The sequence below is a fragment of the Brassica napus genome, chromosome C4, assembly GCF_020379485.1.
Source record: "Brassica napus cultivar Da-Ae chromosome C4, Da-Ae, whole genome shotgun sequence".
NCBI classification, from domain to species: Eukaryota; Viridiplantae; Streptophyta; class Magnoliopsida; order Brassicales; family Brassicaceae; genus Brassica; species Brassica napus.
Window position 1 is genome coordinate 60279145 of NC_063447.1, and position 11238 is coordinate 60290382.

General features: G+C 35.8%; 3 protein-coding genes across 3 annotated transcripts; 2 read left to right on the top strand and 1 right to left on the bottom strand.

Moving 5' to 3' along the window:
* The first annotated feature begins 77 nt into the window (after nucleotides 1-77).
* On the top strand, nucleotides 78-3459 carry LOC106391608 (mini-chromosome maintenance complex-binding protein-like). The gene is made up of 12 exons (XM_013832292.3): nucleotides 78-328; nucleotides 854-967; nucleotides 1057-1164; nucleotides 1254-1385; nucleotides 1461-1502; nucleotides 1597-1716; nucleotides 1803-2039; nucleotides 2119-2235; nucleotides 2311-2649; nucleotides 2732-2959; nucleotides 3040-3107; nucleotides 3188-3459. Exons 1-12 carry the CDS (start codon nucleotides 161-163, stop codon nucleotides 3300-3302), a joined length of 1788 nt encoding a protein of 595 aa, XP_013687746.2. The 5' UTR covers nucleotides 78-160; the 3' UTR covers nucleotides 3303-3459.
* Nucleotides 3460-3607: 148 nt separating this feature from the next.
* Nucleotides 3608-5672, bottom strand: LOC106394110 (mitogen-activated protein kinase kinase kinase 20-like). The gene has a single exon (XM_013834713.3). It carries the CDS (start codon nucleotides 4832-4834, stop codon nucleotides 3800-3802), a length of 1035 nt encoding a protein of 344 aa, XP_013690167.2. The 5' UTR covers nucleotides 4835-5672; the 3' UTR covers nucleotides 3608-3799.
* A 2308-nt stretch (nucleotides 5673-7980) lies between these two features.
* LOC125585685 (tRNA A64-2'-O-ribosylphosphate transferase-like) lies at nucleotides 7981-10625 on the top strand. Its single transcript, XM_048755210.1, has 7 exons — nucleotides 7981-8434; nucleotides 8523-8683; nucleotides 8989-9661; nucleotides 9740-9843; nucleotides 9932-10040; nucleotides 10112-10171; nucleotides 10249-10625. Exons 1-7 carry the CDS (start codon nucleotides 8134-8136, stop codon nucleotides 10416-10418), a joined length of 1578 nt encoding a protein of 525 aa, XP_048611167.1. The 5' UTR covers nucleotides 7981-8133; the 3' UTR covers nucleotides 10419-10625.
* Nucleotides 10626-11238: the final 613 nt, after the last annotated feature.

Consider the following 11238-nt stretch of genomic DNA (forward strand, 5'->3'; position numbering starts at 1 on the left):
CGATGCGTTTTAAGCTGAAAGGTGGCGGGAAAAACCCAGCAGATATGGCGGGAAAGGCCCAACTTATACACTTGACAAATGCCCTACGAGCAGACTCTCAGTGTTCATCTCTATCCTTTCACTGATCCGTCGCTCGTAGAAGAACTTTGCATCGGGAGATATGGGAGGACCAGCTTACGATTGTCTGACTAACCCTTTGGGAGCCGTCCGATTCTCATTCGGGAACGCACTTTCTTCGGGATACGATCCGGCGTCGTCTCACGGAAAAGACTGGGGCGTCGTCGATTTGTTCCGTCACTACTTCTCCGACGAATCTGCTATCACCCAGGTTTGTTTTGTTTTCTTAACTCTGCCCTTTTTCTCGTTTTGGGGTTTGATCTAATTACTACTGGATATATCAGTTTCAAGGACAAAAAGGTTGAAACTTTACTGTTGTTTGAGGTTGTGTCCTAACGAAATCAGCTTCTTTGAGTTTGTGCTGTAAAACCACAGATTAGTCAAATTGGGGTTGTTGGGTTTAGGGGTAATTGAGTATCAATTCAAAATGTTTATTGACTCAACTCGTATATATCAAGTTTGAGGATAAAAAAGGTTGAAACTTTACTGTAGTCTGAGGTTGTGTCCTAACTAAATCAGCTTATTTCGAGGGAATTTGGGTGGAATTTAGTGAAATTAAAGTATGGATTCATGATGTTGATTGTGACCCAACTTGAGTATTTTTCAATTTTTAGGACAAAAAGGTTGAAAATTTAATATAGTTTGAGGTTGTGTCCTAACTAAATCAGTCTCTTTGAGGTTTTGGTCTTCTATCCACAGATTGGTCAATTAACCAAATTTATTTTGGTATGTTTAGGTTCCAATTCTGGATTTGTCAAGTATCAAGTGGGTGCAGCCCAACACTCTTGTTCGGTTCCGTGGAATGATACAAGACATGCTTGGAAATGAATTCTATGCTGGTGCTTACAAGGTATGATTTATATATATATATATATGGTTTCTTCTACTATAAAGATGCTTTGAATCTTTATTTGTCAATAACTTTTCTACTCTGTTAAGGATGATTCAACATGGAGAACCAATAAGTACAGTGATGTTTCCCAGTTTCCTGACGGTCCTTCCTCTGAAACTCAAGTTTGGGAGCGTCGTCTACTCTACTGTGTTCCTGTATGCTTTCTCTAATGCTCATCTTTATTTTTGGTTCTTGCTATGGTCTCATAGACGCTTAAACAAGATAACACTTGATTGCAATGTAGGTTCCTGGACGCAATCAATGGACTGAATGTTCTTCCATAGAGCTGAAGAACCGCTTTTTGGACCTCACTGGCCAAAACAGAGAGAAACGTGCGAGGGTCGATGAAGAAATGACTGATTCCATCGACTCAAACGTAACTTTAGTCTCCCTTCTTTGCTTTCACATATTAACTGTTGCTCGGTTACTTATTTACCCCCCACCATTGCAGACTCTTGAAGCTGGGCTTAACGGCTCGCCTTTCAAAAAATTGGTAAGGATTAGTCTCTTAATTTAATGTATGTATTAGTATAAGTTGTGGCTGATGAAGTATCTCTGATGATTTTGGCATTTGCTATATACATCAGAAAGCAGGAGAAGGTACCTCATCAGCTTCAGAATGTCAGCTTCCCATGACTGATGGTGTTCCTCAGAGTTGTGTTATTCCACCAGCTACCAGTACAGATTCTCTACCATGTCTTGTGAAGGTGAGTATTTAGCTTTTTGTTTCATTATATTGTCTGTTAACATGACGTTTTAATTGAAAAAATAATTCATATGTGGCACCACGCAGGTTTACGATTCTCCAGAGTCAGACTTGAAGCTAAACGATGTGGTGGAGTTCCTTGGAGTGTTGACTTTCGATCCAAACACTATGATGGATATGGATTCACCTGGTGACAACTCTGATGATTTCTACGAAGCTGAATCTGTTCAGATGCCATCTGGAAAGGTTCCACGCCTCCATTGTCTTATCCACAGGAAGCTTGAAACTCAACATTTCCTTCATAGTTCTTCCCTGTTAACAGAGGCAAGTACACCATTTAAAAAAAAAAAAATCTATAGCTCTTGATCTCTTATTAATCTCTTGTTAATTTATAATCTGGCAGCTTAAATCCCCTCAAATGTTCAAAGAGATTAGAGAGAGTTTGATGAAGCACCTCACCGGTCTACTTGGTAATGATCACATTGCAGCAGAGTTACTATTGTTGCATCTTCTGTCAAAGGTAATTTAATTCAAACTGTATCACATTGTTTCTTCTTATTGTCAGCTATTTAGCTACTAATCCTTTGCTGTATAGGTGCATGGAAGAGTAGATAACGTTGCTGTTGGGAAGCTTTCACTTAATCTCACACACCTTAACAAAGAAAGCATGTCTATCTTCGGCACTCAGCTCAGAGACGCCCTCAAAAGCCTCTTGCCATTCACACAATCTATACCACTCACTATTGAGTATCTCAACACTGCTTCCCTCGGTCCCAAGAAAGACTATGGAACCAACAGATTGGTGCCTGGAGTTCTACAAATTGCTGATGGCACACACTTGATACTGGACGAAACAGAGTTGCAACCAGGGACTTTGAACTCTGTTGGAGTTGAGAATGCAAACCTGCTTAAAAACCTCTTGGAGTGTCAGAAGGTAAAATCAAATCTCATTCATTCTTTAATCACTTTAATCAGATTCAAGATGTGAATGATTGAATCTGCTTGTGCTATTTCAGGTGGAGTATGATTTTCAGTATTATAAAATGGAGATGGCCACTGATGCTCAGATGCTCATCTTCTCTGAAGGAAAATCAAACATAATGCCTGCTGATATGGTTCTACCCTTTCAACCTTCCCAAGTGAATCCATTGCAAGTCATCACACCGGAAACAGCACAAGCTTGGAGGTGTTACTTAGCTACTTGCAAATCGTTGTCTCACTCCATTGGGCAAGAGTTGCAACAGGTGAGAGTCTTGTGTTAGAATCTATGGCAACAGTGTTATCAAACTACTGAGTCTACTACTAATTTTTTCTGTTGTTGCAGGTGTTGGAGAATGATTTGGTTGCAGCAAGGCAAACAGATCGTAGTTTAGGCAGCCAAGACTTGAGCAGGTACTAAAGCGCCTTCCTAAAGTTTTGTTCTCATCAAATTTAGAATGGTTTTTCAGTTTTGTTTTTGTTGGTTTCTGCAGATTGTTGACAATGGCTCGCATGATGTCTGTGAGTTATGGTGAGACTAGTCTTTCACTAGAGCACTGGCAAATGGTTTTGGAGCTAGAAAGACTTAGGAAGGAGAGGCTCAAGTAAAACATGCCTCTTCTAGGTTGAAGAAACGAGATAGACTATGGGTTTGTAGCTTGTTTGGATATTTTAATCGCTGCTTAGTTATGATTAAGAACAACAATGGTTTCCTATCTAATGTATTGAGCTTTTAAATGATTTGGAAAAATATATTTTACAAACATAATAATCGTTAATCTCACAAGTTAATCAAACAGAGTAGTGTACTTTAAACTTCAATAAAAATTAAGAGATTCACAATTGTTTGTTTCCACAGCAAGTAAAGAAACAAATGAACCTAAGAATGCCACTAGATTTCTTGCGTAAGAAGTAAACATACATGCTCATCGTTAATCTCAGAAGGTAATCATCAGAGTAGTATACTTCAAAACTTTAATAAATTAAGAGAATCACAATTGTTTGTTTCCACAGCAAGTAAAGAAACAAATTAACCTAACAAAGAATGCCGTTTCTTGTTGAAGAAGTAAGCATACAAGCTCAACCATAACTTATCTAGTTTTAACTTAACAACTATTACATAACTCATACATAAACCATTCCTCACTATCAACATCGTTCTTCTCCACCGTTGATTTATCTTTCACTACCGAACCTTCAGCTTCTTGTTTTTTTCTAGGACCAATCGGAGTTGGCAATGGACCACGGACCCTTGGTGTAAACAAAGGACGTTCCAAGTACTGTCTCCTCTCAGGAGGACATGGGATTGGCTGTAAAACTCGAAGAGAGACTACTCTTTGCATAATAAAAGGATGGTTCAAGAGCTCAGTTGCTGAAGCCCTATTCCAAGGATGCCAAGTATGGCACTGCCTCAAGAAGTCTATAGCCACAGGAGAGATCTCTTGCTCTAGCTTCCACACGTAAGTTCCTCCCGTCTCCATCTCTTCTGCCTTACCTCCAAACATCTCAAACACCACACACCCTAGCGACCATATATCGAGAGCCTGTCCGACCAACCCCTCCGGAACCTCGGAAACCTCCGGAGGCATGTACATATTCGTACCAGCAAGCTTCAACACATGATAAGTGTTAGGCTCCTTTGATAAACCAAAGTCAGCGAGCTTAGCATCCCACGGCTCTCCAAAAGTGGTTGAAGGGAAGAGGAGTATGTTATCCGGCTTGAGGTCGCAGTGAACGTAGCCGTGTACGTGAAGCGCTTCGAGTCCTTGTAGGAGCATACGAGTGGTGCGTCCAATCACGTGCTCAGGCAATGGTTTCCCACGGAAAGATGATATAACTTCGTCTAGACTACCTTCGGATGCATACTCCATATAGATGGAGCAATCTTTGAGGAACATACCTAAGTGAAGATGTTCACTAGAGGCTTGAACGATGCGAGGATGGTTGCGGAAGTCAAGCATGATCCTAAGCTCTTTCTTGAGATTCTCTTTGAGTCTTATTGAAGATGTTTTCTTCGCGTAACGTCCATGGCCGGGGTGAACCTTGAGAGTCACGGAACCGAAGGCTCCTTGGCCAAGAACACGAACTGTTTTTAATGAAAGTTCGTCTACGTATAAAGGTTCTTCATACTTAATATCCATAGGGATTTGTTAGTTACTCTCTTAACTCTGTTCGGACCTTTAGGGTGTATTGATTATGAAGCGTTCGCTGAATCTCTATTTATAATGAACAAGTCGGTGGATTCTCACTCCACTTCCTGGTAGGAAACAGTTCTCTTAGATTCCTAATCCTAAGTTGAGTTGAGTTGAGAATTTTGAGATAAATATAGTTTTGTATTCTCACTCCTATCTTATTATAAATCTCACTCGATACTAACCATTTCCTTATTTTCAAGTTGTTCGGTTTGCTTAATCCCCTTTATTTTAATTTCTTTGGATTAAATCCACGTTTTCGTTTGTCTTATTTGAATTTTACTTTGATTTAGTGAAAGATGATTGGTTTATGTATTTTACTAGATTTAGAAGCTCAAACGGAATTTAGTATTATCTGTTCTATAATTTTAAAATTCGTATTAAATCATGTATTATCGATTTTATGATTTTAATTCAAATCTTATTCAACAATTGGAATATATATTTTTTATAATGGATCTAAGTAGATTTCTTTGTTAAAATTAAAAATTAATAAATTCAAGAAAAAAAACTTGGGATTTGCAAATATTAATTAAAATTGATATGTTAGATTTAGATATCAATAAAATCTACTTGGATTTATAAATCATATGTGGATTTTAAAATCAGTTAGAATAAATAAACAAATTAATTAAAAACAAAACTATTATATACCTTTCTTGATTTATATGACGTAAACCAAAGTCAACCCGAAATGTACGTATGAACCGACTTTTAAACAGAACAGTGTTTGGTTTGGTTAACTATCACTCTTATTCATCTTCCTTTATCTTCCTCTTTTAGCTGGTATGCTTGAATTTATAGTCAGGTCATGATCTTAAACCATCAAGAAACATATCTTCATGCCTTTGTTTGTTTATATAGGAGGCTGTATCATCATTGATATGGATTTATATAGATTTCTCACTCCACTTCCTGGTAGTACCTGGAACCTACTTGGTTGATTCCAAAGTTTAGTAGAGATAGGTATTGTATTTTAATACAATATTTAAATTTGAGTTAGATAAGTATCCTTTGTTTAGTTTTAAAGGAAAAAAAAACACAAGATCGTATCCTACTTAAAATTAAATCAAAGTCAAAACAATGTGTCAATTTAAGTATTCAAGTCAAATTGACCAACACAACCAATAACCTAAGTATCACTCTTAAATTTATTTAATCTTTTGAAACAATTCCAATACAATTGAGTTTCAACTAACTAAACGATACAATGTCGTTGGTTTTGGCTTCACTTGAAAGAATATGAGCTACCAATGTTTTTCTTTTACCAAATGACATACAATTATACAATCTTATAAAAATAATACTATTATTAGACAACAATAGAAAAACTTAGATACAACCAAGAATGAATAGAGGAATGGAAAATTTGATTTGAAAGGACTATCATAAATTAAAATTGAACTTTGAATATACATATATGTAACTATATTGACCAATAAAATATAAATGACTAATTTAATCAGGAAAATCAAAAAATTAATATACCAAAATAGAAACAAACAAGAAAGATCATGAACTAAGCATGCACATTACGAATTTTTTCAAGTTCAACAAAACAACAAATTCAAGGTCAGACACAAGCAATTTCAAGTTCAACAAAACAACAGAAAAAGTGTTTAATGAAATTTCGTCTACATATAGTGGCTCTTCGTACCTAATATCCATAATGATATGTAGCTAAGATTGACTCTTGTTAGTCTCTTTAGAAAGTTGTTTATGAAGTGTTTAACCTATTCTCTTTTTATAATAACCATGGTCGGTAGAAGTACTCCATTTCTTACTAGGAATTGTTTTCTGTTGGATTCCTGATTTAGTTGAGATAAAGTATCATTATTTTATTTTAATGTATATTTAAGTTTTGCATGTTTTAGATTGGAGTAGGAAATCAAAATCAAGACGATGTGTGAATTTAACTAAATATAATAAAATAATTAGTGTTAGTAACATTAAGGTTTCTTTGCCTTAAACCGAAATTGTCATCGATTTACATTAACCGAGTAACAACAATACGATGAATGAATTTATATTTTAATTATATAAATATATAAATGTACACATGTGTGCACATATTTGAAAATTAAAGCATACTACATGCACTATTAATCAAATTACTGTATATTTTTCAAGATATATAGATCTTCCACTAAACCAAATCAAACTCTTTTAAAAAAAAATCAAACCCAGCCAAAAGCATATTGTAAATCGAATACTAACTTTTGAATATGCTTAATTGCCAATTTTAGCACTTTAAATTCTTCCAGTTTTTCTTTTAACTACTCAAATCTCAACAATTATCAATTTTAAACTATTTTCTCAAAAATCATAATTTTATGTTTAATAATGCTAATTGGCATTTCTTGTATTTATTAATTAAAATAATAAAAAATAAATTTGTTCAAATTAGTTATGTGAACTTAAAATATTATTTTAAATAGAGTATTATTGTTCACAAAAATGCAATTATAAAATAATACAAATATAAGGTAAAATAGTGGGGTATGATGTGAATTTTATTAAATAAAACTATTGTAGAATAGATGGTCTAATAGGTACACTATTGATTAAAATAAAAAAAAAATATAAGCAAAGAATATAGTTAAATTAACTTAAAATGTTAGAGATGTACATTGGAGTTTTCATCATTTCACTTTAACAAATTTCTATGAATTTATATACAAAATAGTAAATATTCTAATTTCTATGAATTTATAAGCCCCCATAGTATACGTTGTGCCTTCGTCTCTGATAGTTTATTTGCTATATATTTACATCTTACTTCATTGGGAGCCATTCTCACTCCTATTTCATCTGTGATTGTGAAACATTACTTAATACTATCTGTTTCCTTATATTTCAGGTGTTCTGTTGCTTAGTTTCCTTTTTAATAGATTAGGTTTATCCTCGTTTATTTGGATTAAATCCATGTTTTTTTTTGTTTGTTTTAGTTAAAAACAAACCAGCAACCGTTCTATAACTTTCTTGATTTATATGATGTAAACCAAACTCAAACCGAAATGTGCCGATAAACCGACTATTTTAATTTAAACCAAGAAAACAGAACAGTGTTTGGTTAACTTATCCCTTATTTCCTCTTCCTCTGTTTCATCTTCTGGCTGCGCCGCTTTTCCTCCGCTTTGTACTTGCATATTTAGATAATATCCGTAGCCCTGAGCCTAAACTAGATTAGTTTTTTACTTTTGTGTCAGAACTGTAGAACCAGAGTTGTGTTTTGTCTGAAAAAGAACATGGCGGAAAAGGAGGGAGAACCAAGGACGACAAGAGATAGCATTTACAGAGTTGCAAGGAGTATAAAGAGAAGAGACAACAGCCTCTACAACGCTCTTAGATCAATCTACCAAGACTCACTCTTCGTAGACGAGATCTCGAACCTATGGCCAAAGCTTCCTCTCCTCGCTAACCTTCGTTGTGGCCTCTGGTACTCTCCAAGATTCGATGCAACATGCTACTTCAAATCCACCGACGGTCATACCAACAACTTGTCTTTCAACACTTCTCGTCTCAACCTCCATCTTCCTCTTCTCGCTGGTAATGATATTGATACATAGTCAGATCATGATCTTAAACCATCAAGAAACATATCTTTATGCCTTTGTTTTTTTCGTTGAATGGATAGGAGAGAAAGGAGGTTGTATCATCATTGATTCTACTCGTAAAGGAAAGAGGTTTCCGGATAGCATGTCGAAAACGATACCAATGTGGTGTTGTGTATTGAACCGCTCAATACATAATCACTTGAAGAGATTATGTAACACTAATGATCAGCTCAATGATGCAGTGAGTTACATACACATGTCACATTCTCTGCTTTATTAGTACGCCTAGACGATAGCTAAACGCTTTATATGGGATTAATGATTAGGCAAAGAATGTACTAATAACGCAGAGACTGTGCATATTTATATAATCATTGTATCATTTTTTTCTGTTTAGACCGATTTTTTGAACGCCTAGACTAATTTAAAAAAAAATTATTCTACAAAAATCGTTTTCTATAGGTCTGATTTTCAGAATAGGCTCCCTACGACTAAACCAACTTTTAGAACACTAGTTACAACCTTTTCTTCTTTGTTCTTGAATAGGGTTTCACAAGTGTTGATCATGATGATAGCAGCATAAGACAGTTGTTAGATAAATGGGACTGTAGTTTACATATGCCACTATGGGTTTCCAAGACTGAGAAGGCCTCTATTGAAGCTAAGCTAGATGAATGGACTAAACAGTTAGAGGAGAGTGGAGCTGACATAGCTTCTCTAGCTTCATGCTTGTGGAAGCCTTTACGTCCTCTTTGGGTTTCACAGAAGACAGTCATGTGGTTGAATGAAGTACCTGATCATGAGTCATGGGACTTCACTCCTCTCATCCTTGTCTCAGCCTCTGACTCTGGTGAAGTTCAGCAATACAGAACCAACTCAGAGTTTAGTTGGAGTTACATCCCTGGGGCTGGTGATGATGAAGAGAGTTGGTCAAGAGGTTTATCTCCAAGTGTTTTCTGGAACCATGTTGATGATCTTATTGACTCAGGACCTGAAGTTTGTAACCAGAAAGTCGCGGAGATTGTTGAGAGTGATAGAGTGTATAGAGCTCAGAGGGGTCAAGAAGCTCCTCAGGTTGTTGTCAAAAGCTCAAAAGCTAATAACGGAGTCAAAAGTGATGAAACTTTATCTCTTAGTGTACCAAAACCTAGAGTTGATGAAGAAATCTTAGTTTCTTGGTTGGCATCAACAAATCTTGCGCTTGGGTCATCACAAGTAGGCGAGTTTGTTTTCTATGCTGTATATAAATCATAATTCACTCATGATTTTGCATTAACTATAAGCTTTTGTTGTGCAGCTAGTAAGGTGTTATCTAATGACTGCTGCATATTAAACTGCGATAAAAACCCAGTCTCAGTCCCTCCATCCCATCTTGAAGAGCATTTGCATCTACCCATGACGGTATACTTCTAAGAATAAACCAAGCTATAACATTTTTTTTCTTCCTTCAAAACAAAGAATCATTATAAGAAGTGTATGTTTCCTCCAGGGTTCCAAGTTTGATCGGTTTTCGATATTAAAGAGTCTTCCTTCCGCGGTTAGTTTTGCTAAGATGAAGATGAGTGTAGGGAAGAAGCTCTTAGTTTGTTGTCAAGACGGTAAGTTTGTATTCTTTTCAAACATGATTGTATGTCTTTTGTACCTAATAATGTTGGGCTTGTGATGATAGGGGAAGATATCAGTGTATGTGTATGTTTGGCCATCTTAATATCATTATTCAATGAAGAAGGTAATGTCATAAACTTGAAATACATTAATCTAAAACACACTGAAGTCTTTTGGTGTATAATGTTTGTCATAACGCAGGAACTTTTGATGGTGGGAGATCTTTTGAAGAAAAGAGTATAACAAAACTTGAAATGCGACGGATGCTTATATTTATATGCAAATACGCTGTGAATGCTAGGCCATCTAGAGGGAATCTAAGGCAAGTTTTTGGTTTCCTTACATCGCAACGCGAAAACTCAGATGAATGAAGTAGATTCATCTTTTCAGAAAGAAACAGAAAATTTTGCAGTCTTTAGTCTTTTAAGTGCATTATGTTTTTTTTCTCAGATCATATTATGTCTCTTGCTCTATCTATAATCATCATTATTGCACTAAACATGCATAATCATCATCATTCTACTATTATTTGTAAAATTCAAAGTAACTACTCTTCGAACTATATTCATGTTGGACTACTTTACCAGATCAACAAATAAACCAAACATGAGTAACAACTTCTTCAAGGAAACATGTAGCCTATAGCTACGGAAAGTAACACTAAGATAGTTGATGAAATAAGTGAGGGATTATGAGAGTAAATATAATTCAGAGATATTAATTTAATAAAAATCAAGAGAGAGGATAGAATCGTTTTCGTGCACAGCAAGTTAAGCAAACAAACTCAAAAGATGACTCTTAGGTCAACACACAGACGGAAACTTAATCGGAAGTAAACCTGACTTGAGCCGCAAGTCTTCCTACATCTTGAGCTTGAGCACCGCTTGTTGTAAACGTCGTTGAGGGACGTCGTCACCTTCCACATTAAGTAGTTCATCAGTGTCAATCATTAAAACCCTGTAGTTGAGTGACGTTATATTCTAGATTTAAGAGTTCATCGATGTCAAACATCAAATCCTCAGCTCCATCAAGACCAAAAATTCCCAACTGATGTTGTTCTTCAAATCCTTGTAGTAAGCGAGATTCTGTCTGTAACCTTCCACATTCTTGTCTTTATCCATGATCGGCTCTTTCCATGTGCCACCTCCTCTTCCCGGTACGATCCGTTTAGGTGTCTTGCCACCTCTTTTA